At 48.0% G+C, this 16,407-nt stretch overlaps 2 protein-coding genes across 7 annotated transcripts in view; one reads left to right on the plus strand and one right to left on the minus strand.

Annotated features, from left to right (window-relative positions):
• ZNF410 (zinc finger protein 410) overlaps positions 1-1,470 on the plus strand; it is a 40,279-nt gene extending 38,809 nt beyond the window's left edge. For all 5 annotated transcript variants that reach the window (XM_036117805.2, XM_036117804.2, XM_036117806.2 and 2 more), the window contains one exon: positions 690-1,470. In XM_036117805.2, the coding sequence (XP_035973698.1) occupies positions 690-715 (26 nt within the window). In that variant the 3' untranslated portion in view covers positions 716-1,470. The remainder of the gene's footprint in view (positions 1-689) is intronic.
• Positions 1,471-1,903: 433 nt separating this feature from the next.
• FAM161B (FAM161 centrosomal protein B) lies at positions 1,904-16,324 on the minus strand. Of its 2 annotated transcripts, XM_036117796.2 has the most exons (10): positions 16,104-16,324; positions 14,839-15,299; positions 13,486-13,808; positions 12,001-12,551; positions 10,188-10,534; positions 9,460-9,587; positions 7,229-7,393; positions 6,889-6,988; positions 4,223-4,365; positions 1,904-3,249 (listed from the first exon to the last, which is right to left on the minus strand). In XM_036117796.2, exons 2-10 carry the CDS (start codon positions 14,863-14,865, stop codon positions 3,111-3,113), a joined length of 1,923 nt encoding a protein of 640 aa, XP_035973689.2. In that variant the 5' UTR covers positions 14,866-15,299; positions 16,104-16,324; the 3' UTR covers positions 1,904-3,110. The 2 variants fall into 2 exon arrangements, with proteins under 2 accessions (XP_035973689.2, XP_035973688.2); XM_036117795.2 differs by lacking the exon at positions 14,839-15,299.
• Positions 16,325-16,407: the final 83 nt, after the last annotated feature.

The raw sequence follows: 16,407 nt of genomic DNA on the forward strand, positions 1-16,407 counted from the left end.
CTGGGAATTGCTGGGTTCCTTTTTCTCTTTTTTTTAATATATTTTTTTTATTTATTTGACAGAGACACAGCGAGAGAGGGAAGACAAGCAGGGGGAGTGGGGGAGGGAGAAGCAGGCTTCCCGCCGAGCAGGGAGCCCGATGCGGGGCTCGATCCCAGGACCCTGGGATCATGACCTGAGCTGAAGGCAGACGCTTAACGACTGAGCCACCCAGGCGCCCCGAATTGCTGGATTCCTTATGGGTGGTTTCTAGCTCTCATATAGAACTCATTGGGAATAGCTTCCCATTCCTCTTACGTCTCCTTGAGCGTTCTGCCTGTACTTTGGACTAACACTGACTGACGTAAGATTTTTGGTTCTACCATTTCTGATGTATCTGTAAGTTATGGTTGCCTCCATCACTGACTAGTGAGTACGTGACTACACAAACAATAGTTTGGCTTATGGACTCAGGATCTTTTATTGCCATAGTGAACATGCCAGCATTGTGAATTGGCCAAAATGCTATCCCAAGGCCAGGATATGAAAGAGATCTATCAGTCTACACGTTCTCTTGCTTTGGAGCTAGGTATTCTTGACTCACCTCGGCTGTGCATTCCCCACTCCCACTCCCTTTTCCTTAGTACGAATTATTTTTCCTGTTATTCATTGGTAGCCTTTATTCCAGATTTGGTTTTCATCTTTTACAGTTATTAAACCAAGGAGAATTAACTGAAAGCCGGACATGAGCATGGGCACTGACTCCTGGAAGAGCAGCTCTGTCTGATCCCAGAGTGCACGTAGTGGGAACAGGATGCTTCTGGCTCATGGTCTGCCAGAACCAAAATGAATCTGTGAAGGACAGGACCCCGCGTCTGCCTCTGTTCATCTTTCCTGACATAGAAGATGAATGTGGGAGAGCTTCTCTTCAAACCACATCTGATCCAGACAAGGAAGAAAGCAGTGAATGTGGGCTGGGTAACTGTACCTACCTCTCTTCCCACTACAAAATTTTGGGAAGGACTTCTCCCAAAAGGGAATTGGATTATGTGTTGGCTGAAATTTCTTCAGTATGACTGTTGAGATGGGATTTTCCTCTGAAGAATTTTCATCCCTGACTCAGCTGTCTTTTCACATGGATGAACTAAGTCCTGCCACCAACCATAAAACTTCACCAAGAAGTTGAGCTTTCAAGATGCCTTGTTGCTTTGGAGAAGGGAGTGATGCCAGTTCTGTTGTAGCATTCTCCCTTTAGCAACCTGAGTAAGAGACTCTGCCGCTGGGCTGCAAAAAAATAAATTACTTGAATCCCTACTTGGCCCGGGCTGAGGTACTATCTTGTCATATCCACTTCTACTTGGTCAGTTTGCTTTCTTTGTTTATGGAATATACAGTAGCATGTTAAAAGGTTTTTTGTTTTTTTAAAGTTAAATATCACATGATTCAGAGCTTCAGTTGTTTTCCCTTTAAATAAACAAGACAGCCCAGTCAGTTCTTTGGTTCCTTGTTTTGGACAAAACCTGTTTACTTAGAGAGGAGATCAAGAAAATAGTTCAGGCTTTCCCTTTAAGAGAGGGCACTGATTTACCCTTTGGATTCCATGCAGGTAAAACTGAGCCCAGGAGTCTTGGGGAACAGGACATGAGTATCTTCATCTCTAACTAGCAAACCTAGATAGTAGTTATCATAGTACTGCTCTGTTGTCACCAGAAGGGACCATGTCTGAGTCTGGAAAATGGCAATAATAACATACTTTTGAATTTTTCCAGAGAGTTAAAAAAAACAAAAACATGAGAAATGTGCTTCTGTTAAGAGTAGGCACTCTTGCTATCATCCTGTCTCTACAGCTGTTAGAGAGTATCTGATTAATCACTGGTGAGAAGAAGAGTGTTCCAGAGATCACTTACTAGTAGAAAATCATGGCTGTCAGAGAATTTTCATTTTATTTAAAATGAACCTCATGCTGACACATACATACCATGCACACAGTGGCATATTCTAAACAGATAACAGGAAAGAATTAACTGCTGTAATAAATAAATATAGTTCTTAATTTGTTAATGACATGCATAATCATCCTTTGCTATGTAGATTGAGTTCATGTCAATTTCTTGTATTCTTATTTTGCCAGTTTTTATTTCCTGTAGCCTTACTTTTATACTGTAGCATGGTTCTTAATTGGCAACAGTTTTGCCTGCCCCCTGCCCCACATGTGGCAATATCTAGAGGCATTTTTGTTCGTCACAACTGGGGAGAGGGAGTTACTGGCATCTAGCGAGTAGAAGCCAGGGATGCTGCTACACATCCTACAATGTACAGGACAGCCCCCTCTCCCAACACCCAACACAGACTCATCCGGCTTAAAATGTCGATAGTACTGAGGTTGGGAGACCCTGTACTAGAAGCTGCAAGCTTGTCATCCTGCAGGTGTTCTGTTACTCCCACACGGTATTTTTTTTTTTTTAATTTTTTTTTGATGTAGTGTTCCATGATTCACTGTTTGCGTATAACACCCAGTGCTCCATTCAATACGTGCCCTCTTTAATACCCATCACCAGGCTGACCCATCCTCCACCCCCTCCCCTCTAGAACCCTCAGTTTGTTTCTCAGAGTCCACAGTCTCTCATGGTTCGTCTCCCCCTCCGATTTCCCCCCCTTCATTTTTCCCTTCCTACCCACACAATATTTCTAAATAATTTTTAAATTAGTTGCCAACATGCAAATTTATGGCTTCTGTTGAAAGCTCACTTGATGTGGCAGTTCCGGGCCTGTGTTCTAGCAGAGACTCTAGTCTCTACTGTCTCCTACTATCTTATACCCAGCCCATGTGATCTCTTTGTTTCCTAACTAGCCTCTGTTAGGCATTTGGGCTTGTGCCCTTTTTTTTAAAGTAGGAGGCACAAAGCAAGAATGCTTAACTCACCTCTGATCCCTCTGCCCTGAGGTTGTTCACTTTGATTTACTTAAACCATTCATTCCCTGTTTGTCATCTGCTTTTTTTTCCCCCTGCTACTACTCTTTTCCCCATTCTCCAAGAGTAGCCATGACTCAGAAGCCAAGTTTTGCTTGCCTTGACTCAACCCCAAGTTAGCTGGTTAATACTGAAAAGCAGTAATTTTAAGTGTTACTGATTAAGCAAGTGATTTGAAATTATCTAGCAATTCATAAGACAGCTCTTCCAGTTCTTTCTTGGAGCTTGTAGGCTGCTGTAGAGATTCTTCTAAATCCTGCTGTGGATTTCTGGTGCTGAGTTTTGTAGTTTCATGGGTGCTACAGAATAAATTAAAGCATTATGAAATAAAATGTTTTTAATTAAAGCATTATGTAAGGCTTAAGGATGGTTTCAACATTTTCATTATTTTATATGGGGTGTAAAGGGAAATTTCTAGGGGGAAAACTGGGATAGGAATTAGGGGAGGGGCCGTTAGGATTTAAGAAACAAAAGTTGAGAGTAATGGCGATACTATGCTTTTCTCCCCTTCACTTACCAATGGCGGGGTGCTGCTAATGAGTTACGTTTTTAATGAGTGCTAGATTTTATTTTTTTTATTTTTATTTTTCTAAAAGATTTTATTTATTTATTTGACAGAGACACAGCGAGAGAGGGAACACAAGCAGGGGGAGTGGGAGAGGGAGAAGCAGGCCTCCTGCGGGGCATGGAGCCCGATGGGGGGGGGCTCGATCCCAGGACCTTGGGATCGTGACCTGAGCCGAAGGCAGACGCCTAACGACTGAGCCACCCAGGCGCCCCATGAGTGCTAGATTTTAACAAGCCGTGGTGACCATGCTGAGGGGAAAAGAAAGGCTTTGATTGTTCAGGATAGTATAGCTTTTATTGTGGCTCTATATAGGTTTTTACCTTCAGTTATCCAAACAAAATAAAAAGTGCTAGAAAAATAGTTTTATCATTTTATAGTAAGTAAAAATATACATGGGGGCGCCTTTACACCCACAGACACACATACGTTTGTTCTTCAAAAGTGAAGTAATACTTTTGATTGATGGCCCTGTAACTAGAATTGGAAAAATGATCTGTTTCAAATTGAAGGAATTTACACCTCATATACAATAGTTATATTTTATTTACAACTGCATTATTCTCCCATTTTAAATGTGTTATGTGGAGATCTCTGGGTTAGTATTCTGTACATACAGGATTGTGATCTCAAAATAATACGGGTGGTGGCATTACAAGGGATGGCAGTTTGAGAGCTGCAGGATAACAAGGAGCATCTGAGATTACCTGGGACAGTCACGGACTTCTGACTGCTCCCGCCATCGTACAACCCGGCTGCCCTGACCCTTGTTCCTCACAAAGTCTTCATCCAGCCCAGCCTGCTGCAGGGTGTCTCGATAACGTTGTTCTGCGGCTCTCCTGGCAAGGTCCTGTGGAATGGAAATTAATCTGCTGGAGCTGTCTTGTGAATTACCAGGTAATTCTAAATCACTTGCTTCATCTGTATGCCTAAAATTGCCCCCTACCCCAACTCCCCATTAATGCTGGGCACTGGTGTGCGTGAAAATTTCTTAGAGCCTTTTCAAGCCTTAAAGTGCATAGGAACTACCTGAAGATCTTGTTATTAATGTAAATTCTCATTTGGTAGGTCTCAGATAAGGCTCACAATTCTGTACATCTAACACTCCCGGGAGATGCCAACTGTTGATTTGGGAGCCGCACCTTTGAGAAGCAAGGATTTAGATTTTTGGAAGACCAAGTGAGACTCAGATGAAAAAATGGACTAAAAAACATTTTAAGATTTAAAAACAACCAGGGGCGCCTGAGTGGTGCAGTTGGTTAAGCGTTCAACTCTTGGTTTTGGCTCAGGTCATGATCTCAGGGTCCTGGGACTGAGCCCCGGGAGTCCAGCTGCACACTCAGTGCAGAGTCAACTGAGATTCTCTCTCCCTCTGCCCCTCCTGCTTGTGTTCTCTCTCTAGAGTAAATAAATATCTTTTAAAAAAAATTGTTTGTTTGTTTGTCAGAGAGAGGGAGCACGCACAAGCTGGGGGAGCGGCAGGCAGAGGGAGAAGTAGGCTCCTGGCGGAGCAGGGAGCCCGATGTGGGGCTCAATCCCGGGACCCTGGGATCATGACCTGAGCCGAAGGCAGACACTTAGCCGACTGAGCCACCTCGGTGTCCCTAGAGTAAATAAATATCTTTAAAGAAAAAAAAAGATTTAAAAACCAGGGGCGCCTGGGTGGCTCAGTCGTTAAGCGTCTGCCTTCGGCTCAGGTCATGATCCCAGAGTCCTGGGATCGAGCCCCACATCGGGCTCCCTGCTCCACGGGAAGCCTGCTTCTCCTCTCCCACTCCCCCTGCTTGTGTTCCCTCTCTTGCTGTATCTCTCTGTGTCAAATAAATAAATTTAAAAAAATAAATAAAAAATAAAAACAACCAAACCATTATCATGAACACTAAGATATCCAAAAAAAAAAAAAAAACCCACTAACATATAACAAATAGGAAATAAACTACACTAGTAACACTTTTTTTTTTTAAGATTTTTATTTGTCAGAGAGCATAAGCAGGGGGAGCGGCAGGCAGAGGGAGAAGCAGACTCCCCACTGAGCAAGGAGCCCGATGCCGGACTCAATCCCAGGACCCCAGGATCATGACCTGAGCCGAAGGCAGACGTTTAACTGATTAAGCCACCCAGGCGTCCCACTAGTAACACTCTTAACAGGATAGATGGTCTGCACGTGGACCAGAAAAAGGTTATTTTTTGTTTTGATTTAAGCAAAATCATATAGAGCACTTTGTATTTTTCCTAGAGTGGTGAAACATCTGTTGAGATCAGAGAGTGAGCTTTGCTTGAAAAAATTAAAGAAGAAAGGTCATTATGAGAGATTTTGAACAATGCAAGTTGCTAAGTAAACCCAAGACTGTCCAGCATGTGTGAGTCTGTGTGTGGCATGTATGGGGGTGGGGAGGAGTGTACCTGGGAAATGCCTACATAACACACTGGCTGTAAGATGGAGATAATGTCCAGCAGTTGGAATCAGGTCACTAGGAAACCCCAACTTTTTTCTGAAACTGGAGAGAAGAAGGATCTACAGAGTCTGATACAACCCAAAACCTCCAGGGATGGTGGCCTTTCTAAGGCTGTTCAGATAGCTCCAGAGCTTCCTTAGGGAGAGATCTCAACTGGGTCCAACTTCCCTAGAGGTCTAGAGAACACCTTAAAATGATTCTTCCATCCTGAAAGCCACTTAATCTGAAAAGGGCTTTATGGGGTGCTTGTGAGCATCTCAATGTCTGAAGACCCATAAATGTGTCTGCCACAGCTCTAGAGGCTGGGGATGCCCAGGGGACCAGCACTGCAGGGGGAGAGATGATGTTAGTAAGTTAAAGATCGTCTCATTGACACAGCCAAACTGTCCCTGGGTATGTGGGATCTAGCCTCACCATGATTCAAACTGAAAGCTAGACCGTAGCAAACACTCCAGAAAGTGAAATACTCCCAATAGATGTCTCTGGAGTCCAGTCTCGGATGAAATCAGTCCAAGCAACATTCACCACTGCACTACTTATTGGGGGTGGGGGTGGGGGGTGGGATGGTAATTAATAAAACAGGCCCAATTTAGAATCTTTCTGAGCCTCCAGGAAATGTTATTAATACCCAGATATTAAACTGTTCCATCATTGGGATGCCTGGGTGGCTCAGTCGGTTAAGCATCTGCCTTTGGCTCAGGTCATGATCCCAGGGGCCTGGGATTGAGCCCTGAGTCAGGCTCCCTGCCCAATGGGGAGTCTGTTTCTCCCTTTCCCTCAAACCCTCCCCCCTGGTTGTATTCTCCCTTTGTCTCTCTCTCTCTGACAAATAAAATCTTTAAAAATAAACTGTTCCGTCATTTCTAAGAGCCCTTTCATCCAAGACTGAAAGAAAGTGAATGATGGTTTAGTTTTACCTTGGTAACTTGTTCGAAGAGATACGGCCTTGTCTGTATTCTCTTCTTCATTTCTTCCAATTCTTTCTTATACTCTTTTGCTCTTTTACGGTCTTTGTTCCTGGAATTAACAAGATTTTTAGAATGAATTCTGTCTTTTTCCAATCTGAAATACCCTTCACTCCAATTAAGCAGAGTAATTCCCAAGGACATTGTAAATTCCTAACTGTGCCTAGCAAAATCCTGGACTGTGTGCAATTATAGGAGTCTACTCTAATAACTCCATTTTGCCGTTGTTCAAGGCCAATGATCTGTTGGATCCCAAGACAGGCACACCCTTTGACACATGGAGGACACTGACCGATTCTCTTTCAGCTTTGCTTTGAACACCTCCTCCAGGCTTTGATGGGGATCCATGGCTTTCGCACGCAAGGTCACGGATTTAGACATCGCTTGACACTTCTTTTTGTGCATCTCCAACCACTGAGTACTCTCATCTGCTTTGTCCTTTTTTTCAAGTGAACTTCTAAAGAGAGGACGCAAAAACCATACAGATGACCAACTTGAGTATATTTAAAAGCAATCTTAGTAACCTCTCTGGAAAGTAAAATGGTGTTTTCTATGAAGGGAGTGATTTACCACACTGGCATTTCAGAAAGAATAGGATTCTGAGATTGGCAGAACAAGCCTTCCCAGCACTATGGACACAGTGATTTTCTGCCCCAGGAGAAGTTCATTAATTGAACTGAAAAACATATGAGTTAAAATATCCTTACACTCAGGCTTCTGGCCTGTCTGGAAACAAAATGATTCTAAGAGCTGCCATTTGCTGAGCTACCTACTCTGAACCAAGAGCATAAAGGAATCAAGTGCTTTATATCCATTATCTTCATAACTGCCCTATGAGGTAAGAACTGTTAGCCCCTCCTTTTATAGGCAAGGAGACTGAAGTTCAGAGAGGGTAAGCCACTTATTCAAAGCCAACCAGCATGCCAGTGGAAAAGCCAAGATTTGAACCAGGATGTCTGACTCCCAACTTGACCTCTGTGCTGTAAAGGGTGGACTGGAAGGTACCTGGGGTCATGGTCCCTTGGGAATAGAAATCTGCATTTTCACAGAGAACTGAAAAAAGGCCTCTTTCCATGCACAGTTGGGGGTTAACTTACAGCACCTAGTTTGTCTAAGTATCATTTGACAAGGTACTATGGGGAGTTTCTACCAAAAGAAACAACAGTCAAGAGTCTTGCATTTGGGGTGCCTGGGTGGCTCAGGTCGTTAAGTGACAGCCCTCGTTCGGCTCAGGTCACGATCCTGGAGTCCCAGGATTGAGTCCTGCATCGGTCTCCCTGCTCAGCGGGAAGTCGGCTTCTCCCTCTGACCCTCCCCCTTCTCATGCTCGCTCTCTCTCATTCTTCCTCAAATAAATAAAATTTTAAAAATAAATAAAAAAATAAAAAAGATGTATTAAAAAAAAAGACTCTTGCATTTGGATTATTTACATTCAAATGAACAGATTAGGAAGGAAGGCATGAAAGCTGAGTCTGCTATTATATCAAACTCCCTGTTGCTGGGAAGCAGATATGGACATCCCCTAGAGGCGCCAGCGTCTGGTTCCTAAGGCCTACCTTACTGGGGCCTCAAGATACTGATGCATTTAGCCTTCATTTAGTCGCTCTAAGACATTTGAGGAAGAAGGGAGTATCCCTTGGATTCTAAGTACATTTCTAAGATCCCCATTGTGGGTCCTCAAGAGCCAAGTAGGTCCCGTGTTCTCCTCTGTGAGCCCCACAGGAAAGCACTAAGATGCTAGTCCTCTCCCAGAGCTCAGCTGCTTGGATTACCACGACCTTTCCTGCCAACTTCAGCTCAGAGGTCTAGTGGAGGAGCTCTTGCTGGGGTGCTGGTTTGATGACAGCAGGACCATGACAGAGTCAGGTCAGTTAAAGAATTAAAAAGTAAGGAGGCTCCTGCTTCCCAACCAACTTCTGAGAGTTCCCCAAAGATGAATCTCACAGAATCTCAAATCTGTGCGGTGGATGCCCTCTTTGTGACTGGGTCCGCCACCTGCCGCCATGCGCCTCTGCATTCCTGTTCCTAATGGCTCCCTCTTTTGTCTGTGGGTCTTCCGCCATGTTGTTCTCTCTGGAATCTTCTTTCTTTCCAGCCTTCGGCTAATTCCTCATTCTTCAGAGATCTATTAAAGAGACCCCTACCCCAGGCTGTCCAGTGCTCCCAAGTTTCCCTGTATTCCCCCACCACTGCACTTCTTGCAAAATATGGTAACTTCTTTGTTTTTCTGTATTTCATACTAGATAATAAACTAGAGGTTCCATAAGGTATCTCCAGCCTTGCCATTGTGACTGGCACAGAGTTGACTATCTGCTGAGTGATGGCCATGTGTTCTCCAGCACTACGTGTAGAGGGTTACGTGTATTCCCGTCCCGCTCAAAGAGTTCCCTTCCACCCCTGTAGGTCTCTCTAATAACCGAAGAGGAGGCCCAGCAGCAGGATGGTTTCTAGCATCGGGGTCAAGACCCAGGCGCTGACCACTGATCTCGATCCTGGGCCAAGATCTCGAGCCCGACCACTCACCTGACTGCAGATTCCCTCTTCCTGGTGATGTCCGTGATGTGCACAGGGAGGGTGTGGGCAGAGAGGGAAGCAAGGCCACTCAGAGAACGACTCCTTGGCAGAGGTGTGGCTGGTGGCTGTGGAGAGTCCTGGAAGAAACGAAGGTTGGTATTGATGGGACAACAATGTGTGACTAGTTTTTATTCTAACTAGGATTCAATTTCAGTGAAGGACTAGTCAGACCAAGAATCTTTTTTTTTTTTTTCCTGGGATTAGAGAAAGAGTAATGAGTTTATTACCAGGCCTAAAGTTGGATAACAATCCTAAAGTTTTAAAATCAGATGAGAAGAGTTCTTTAGAATTGATATAGGGACGTGAGCAATTGGTCCCAACTCCCTATGTTCTAGACTTGGATTTATTTCTGCAAATTTCCTTTAGAAAAGTTCCCTCTAGGGAGACAAAGAAAGAAAGTATTCTTATGGTACTAAGTTTATAGGAATTGTGGCGCTTACAACTGAGCCAGTGTTGGTTTTTTTTAACTTTTTAAAATTTAAATTCAATTGATTCACATATAATGTATTACTAGTTTCAGAGATAGAGGTCAATGACTCATCATCAGTCTTCTATAATGAGCCAGGGTTTTTTTAAAAAAAGAGAGAGGAAAATGTCAGGAGAAGTGCCTCCCGTTGAGACTGGCTGGTCCGCTGGGTCCCGGGCCCTGCCCCTCCTGCACCTGCCCAGGCTCTTACCCTCCTCCCTCCGGACGTGGCGGCATCACTGGGCCGCTGAGCGCCACGCAGGCTGCTGGTTCTCAGCAAGAAGGGCTTGTTGCGGGTCCCCTCCCTGGCCTCCCTTCTCTTGGCAGCTCTTCTCTGGAAGGCCTTGTAAAGGCCTTCGTAGTCAGGGACGGCAGGATTCACCCGAGGCTGGAATCCAAAGTCAGGGTGCAGAAACGCAAGCTTTTCCTTCTGGGTTCGGGTAGCTGTGCGAGGCTGTGGGTCAGGCCGGCCGCCGGAGAAGGCGACAGGGGAGGAGGCCTTCTGGAGCATGTCTAGGGCTCGCATCTGGATGCGAATTTTCCTGCAGAGTTCTGCTTCTGTGGAGAAAAAGTCAGGGAGGTGACGGGAGAGAGGGGACCCCACCGCATCCCTAAAGGTTTGGAGAATGTTCCCTCAAACACTAGCAGTGGTGTGCTGGAGCCGACCGACAGCTTTGCAGGAATCTCGGGTACCAGCTGACATCACATGGGAAGCTCCGCGTTGGCCAGGAGAGGTGTACTTAGACCACGGAAAATGGCAAACACTACAGATCAGCTTGCTTTGTCTTTTCTGGAGAGTTCGTTCATAAACACTGGCCAGGACACGGCTGCCAGGTGCCAGTAGGCTGTGAGGCAGCCACCATGGACACGGACTGAGCGCTCTCTGTGGGTCCTTCTTCCAAGGCGGAGCTGGAGGGGCAGGCCCGTCACCCCTCCTCTCCCAGGTCCCCCTCGGCTCAGGGCAAGTCCCCGCCATCCACCCAGAGGCTCACGCTGTTGCCCAAATCATTCTTGCCTGCCTTCTCTGGTCAGTCCCAAGTTCTGCGGTCTCTGCTCTTCAAGCGTGCTCCAGTCTGGCCTCTCCGCACCGTCCCTGCTGCTAACTTCACCATCTCTCCGCTGAACTGCGTCCAGACCAACATCCCTCCAGGCCCGGCCCTCGCCCCCTCAATGATCTTCCCGAGCCGCAGATCTGATCCGGAGCCAGCCTACTTAGGGCCCTTCAGTGCCCCCCCCCAGTGCCCTTGGATGAAGTCCAAACTTCCTCCCATGGCTACAAGCCCCCAGGTGTGGCCCGGGCCCGCCTCTCCCTCTTCTCTCCTGCCCCTTGTCCCTTGAATGTGCTCAGCAGCCTCTGACCTCCGCGCTGTTCTCTCTGGCTCACTCTTCCTCCCTCTTCCCATCCTTCAGGGTCCGCCTCAGCGCTCACTTCCCCCAGGGCCCTTCCCTATCTGCTCCCGCCGCCTCACCACATGCGAAGCTAGGTCCCTGTCCTGTGCTCTGTGAGGGGCAAGCCTTTCATCCTTGCAGACCCCTCACATCTGTAGCTTTGTTATCTAGTACCTGTCTTCCTCCCGTGTCCACCAACTCCATGTCTGTCTGTCCCAGACAGGGCCTGGCACCTTACTGAACGAGTAAAGCCTGAGTCCTTTTACCGAACCCCAGTTCTTGGAATGTGCACCTCACCAGGACGGGGGGCGGGGGGTGGGAGCGGGCCTCAGGGCCAGCTGGCGGCGCCACTGTCCTAAGCCGGCCGAGGGCCGTGTCTCCCTGGCAGCGCTCACAGGACCGAGCTGGGGAATGCTGCGCCACCTCGGACAGCCCGCTCGTGCCCGGGCTCCCCACGGCACAGACAGAGCCAGCCCTACCCCGTGGCCTGCCCTGAGCGTGGCCCGGAGGCCGGTCCTCCCGAGCAATGAATTTATCTCCCAGCCAGGCTGACCCCCGAGCCTACATCCCCACAGCAGCTCTTGGTGGCCCCCAGGCAGCAGGCTGCAAGGTGTGTGTGTGTGGGGGGTCTTTACCCTGGAGTTTGTCCCCGAGGGCTGGCTCCAGAATGGACTTGGGGATCCTTCTGGTGGCCTTCTGCTTGGGGACCTTGGCCTTGGCTGTGGCGGCCAACTCCCTCTGTTTAGCGGCTTCCTTTCTCTGTTCCTCCTTCACTAGGAAGCTGAAGGGCTTCAAGGAGGAGAGGAGCAGTTCCTTCCTCTTCTGGATCCCTGCCTGCCTGCGGGCCTCGCTGCGCTCCGTGATCTCCCGGTAGAGGGGCAGGTAGACGTGCGCGGGCACGGGCTGCGCCCGGAACTGCCGGTGGCACTCGGCCTCCTCCTGACCCTGCCGCTGGGCCTGCTTCCTCTCCCGCTCGAAGGAGGCAGGGGAGGCCAGCCACTGGGCCTTCTTCTGGGCCTCACGCAGAGTCATGCGGAACGGCCGAGGGACGGTGATGGATGATGCCCAGGAGCTGAGGCTTCTGTGCTGCGAGGGAGGCCTGGAGCCTGAGGGTGGCGGGGGCTGACCCTTGGGGTCGTCGGACGGAAGGCTGCTCAGCGAGCTGCAGCGCCTTGTGGGGCCACACCTGGGGGGAGAAAGCAGCTGCGTGGAGGACACGTGGAGGACACTGGAGGCTGGAGGCTGGCTCCTCCTCCGGCTCCTCCCCAGTCCTCCCTCCCAGGAGGTGACAGCCGGCTTCTCAGCCTAGCATCACCCCCCCCCCCCACCTCGCCTCTGAGCCTGTGCCTCTCTCAGCTGGGCCTCCCTCCTTTCCCTCAGGCCATCTAGCAGCCCGTTAGGAAGTCTTTTCTCAGAACTGATTCAAGAATTGCCACTTTGTATTCTAATATTTTCTGGGTTTTTTTCTAAATTTTAAAGATTTTATTTTTTTAAAGTAATCTCCACACCCACCCCGGGGCTCGACCTCACAGCCCCGAGATCAAGAGTTGCACACTCCACCGCCTGAGCCAGCCAGGCGCCCTGCATTCTAGTATTTTCATATGGGCGGGAGAACAGTGCAATGGTACACAGCAGGGCTTTGGAGTCGGACCCAGGTTCAAATCTTGCTTCAAACAATTACCAGCCGTGTGACCTTTAGCAGGGTTTGCCTGGAACCTCGATTTCCTCATCTGGAGAACGGCAAAAATAATATCTACTTACAGGGTTAGTGGGAAGAGAAAATAAATATTAAATATCATATAAATGCAGCGGACACGCATATAACAGGGCTTGGCCAAGGTAAATGTACCTTGTTGCCATTCTCAGGGAGGGAGTGAGAAAGACATCCCTTTAATCAATTCCAGTGCTTCCAGTGACTAGGGTAACCCAAAGTGACTTAGGACGGCTGGGTAGGAACCAGAACATGTTTGGCTCCAAAGGCTGATTCCGAGCTGGAGTCTGGGTAAGGGACAACTTGCAGAAGTGGTCTTTGCTTTACTGGGAAGAGGATGAGGCCCAGAGTCATGATGTGACTTGGCCAGAGCTGTGCATGAAGCAGCTGGTGAACTGCAGTGCCTTACCTCGGAGACTCGGGGTACTGGACCTGTGGCTTCCCCCTGCCTTCGTCTTGGAAGAAACTCTCCAGGTCCTCGTCATCTTCGGAGAAGTTCTCACCACTGTCTGGGTCAGACTGATCAAGGGATTCCAACAGGCACCACCTGCCTTTCTGCTTTAGTACCTCCAGGGTCTCGTAAAAGCTCCCAGTTGAGTCAGAAGATTCAGAAAGCGTCAAGTCCTCTGGGCCAAGGAAGTCATCCAGTTTGCCAGCCCTGGGCAAAACCAGCCCATCCCCAGACAACTCCTCTTCTGCATCCGAGTCTGAGGAGGACTTGGGGGGAAATACCTACAGTGAAATAGAATAAACGGGTCAACTATCATTTCACATTTACGCAAAACATAACCATTAATTTCACTTTGAATAAGTCTCTGTGCATTAGGGACTGGGAAGGAAGAAAAATGTGTTCCTTACTTTAAAGAAATTTCACAAATCGGTATATGGGGTGCGCTTGGTTGAAGGGCAGGGAAAGGGAGCAAGAGGTGAGCAGTTACCGAGTACTCTGCAGCACGCATTCTGTCCCCGGCACTCCAGGAAGCGCACCAGACCTCGGCCACACCCTGCGCCTTGCCCTAGTTGGGCTTTACTTACTTGTTGCCAATCTTCTTTTTCCTGCACCTCTGCTTTCCTCCTAATTCTATCTAAGATTCCATCTGCCCCGTTACTAGGAACGAATGATTAACTGAACAATGTGGTCTAGCCGAAAGAACAATGTCACAGAAAGTGGGTTTAAATACTCCATTCATTTAGAAAATATTTATTTGGTACCTAATGTGCACTGGGCATTAGGCTGAGAATGAGTCAAACAAGGTCCCTACTCACAAAGCTTACGTTCTAGTGAGAGGGAGACAGACCATATAAGGTGACAATATATTCAATCAAAGACATAAGTTGAGAGATTATACAGTGATGAAGTGGTTTGGGGAAGCTTTTCTGTTGATAAAAGCCCATCAGATAAAGACCACTAGGAACAGTATCTATAATCAGAGTTAGGTTTATTAATTTGTTGGAGTACACCATGAAAAATTAAGGGAACTTGCAGGGTGGGGACTTTCAGTAAGAGGGTGGGGGAAGGGCTTTTTCTAGGGTTGGCTTATCTTGAATGATTCTGAGGATCTGGATGGATGCTGTCATGAAGAGGGCACAGTTCAGTAAGTGAGTGACTGAGCAATTTTTATTCAAAAGGTAACTAGAACAAAGGGAGGCTGGGTAAGTAATTGATAGGTAAGCATCAGCATTTAGAAGGGGGTCTTAGTCTTTTTGCAGGTACACTTTGGCCCTGGGAGAAACATTGTTTTCTGCTAATCTGGCTGCTCACCTTAGCTGTGTCTGTTACAGTCTGCATTGTACTTTCTCAGTCCTGGGCTGATTTTTACTTTCTCACTGCAGAGGAGTTTTAGACTCACACCTGATTGATGAGAGGGAGCCAGCCTTGCTAAGATCTGGGGTAAGAGCGTTCTGGGTTCAAGGAAAAGCAAATGCAAAGGCCCTCAAGCAGGAATAAACTTGGCTCTTGGAGAGGTAGAAGGAGGGCCAGTGTGGCTGGAGGACAGTGGTATGAGATATCCTTAGAGAACCAGGTGTGGGGCTGGGATTGGACTGGATAAGATGACCGGTTGCATCTAGAAATCAGTTGGAGGTAGGCTGCTACAGGCCTCCAGGTGACACTTGGTGATGATTCTCTAAGGTCCAGCTCTAATACTGAAAAGAACACTGGATTCTGAGTCAAACGTGTGTATGTGCTCCAGCCCTTGTGCGGCTACTGAGGAGCATGGGATCCTGGGAAAAAAAATTTTAAATGCCTTTATTGAGATATAATTCAGACACCATACAATTCATACAATTCACTTACTGAAAGAGTACAATGCAATGGGTTTTAGTATATTCACAGAGTTGTGCAACCATCACCACCATCAATTTTAGAGCATTTCAATCACCCCAAAGAAAGCCCATACCATTTAGCAGTCACTCTCTATTTCGCTTAGTCCTTCCAACCCTTCCCTCCTTGCCAGCCCTAAGCAACCACCAATCTACTTTCTGTACGGATTCTATGGCAAATTCCTTTTTTTTTTTTTAAGATTTTATTTATTTGAGAGCGAGCGAGCACATGCGTGTGGGGGGAGGGGCAGAGAGAGAGGGAGGAGCAGACTCCCCGCTTGAGCAGGGAGCCTGATGCGGGGCTCAGTCCCAGGACTCTGGGATCAATCATGACCTGAGCCGAAGGCAGACGCTTAACTGACTGAGCCACCCAGGTGCCCCACTGTGGCAAATTTCTTATTCTCTCTGTGCCTCAGTTTTCTTTTCTACAAAATGGGGACAACATCGTTCTATCAGTCCTAGGGTAGTTGACAGGATAAGCGAAAACCGAGGGCCATCGCTGTGGTTCGATGAAGGGCCTGACATAAGGCTCAACCCCTTAGGGAGTCCGCCTGCCCGTCCCTAAAAGCGGCCGATTTTAATCCCACGCCCCTCTGCGACACGCCCCTGCCGTCTGTCTCCAAGGCAACGTCAAACAGTTTCCTCTCTTAGAGATTCCTTTCCGGGGCGCAGCCCTAATTCCTCTCCTTCTCGTTCTCTCCTCACCTGACGGCTCCACTGAGCGCCGCCCGGGGCTCCCGGAGGCCTCCCGATGGTCATCTCCGCGAGGCAGAGACGAAGGCCGCGGTGACAGCAGCGGGCTACGCGCTGGCTGCGGTGGCGGTACTAGCTACGCGATCAGGTTCCGCCCCTTTCCAGCTTTGGCCTCTGATTGGCTCCCAGGCGGATGCCTGACCCAGTCCCCCTTCCCAGGGAGCCTCTAATCTTCCCCGCCCAAGTTGGCAAGGATCGTTTTCTGATTGGCCTACTCTTCGCGCGTTCTATTTCCGGCTCTGAGGCCGGGGCGGAA

This window comes from Halichoerus grypus, chromosome 8, assembly GCF_964656455.1.
Source record: "Halichoerus grypus chromosome 8, mHalGry1.hap1.1, whole genome shotgun sequence".
Taxonomy (NCBI): Eukaryota; Metazoa; Chordata; class Mammalia; order Carnivora; family Phocidae; genus Halichoerus; species Halichoerus grypus.

What these genes read in the sequence shown, in the direction of transcription:
- FAM161B (XM_036117795.2), bottom strand. Translation starts at nt 16,157, where the DNA reads ATGACCATCGGGAGGCCTCCGGGAGCCCCGGGCGGCGCTCAGTGGAGC. An exon ending in AAGAGGGAATCTGCAGTCAG is followed by an intron (nt 7,394 to 9,459) that starts GTGAGTGGTCGG and finishes TCCTCTCTTTAG; the next exon opens with AAGTTCACTTGAAAAAAAGG. An exon ending in GCAAAGCTGAAAGAGAATCG is followed by an intron (nt 6,989 to 7,228) that starts GTCAGTGTCCTC and finishes TGTTAATTCCAG; the next exon opens with GAACAAAGACCGTAAAAGAG.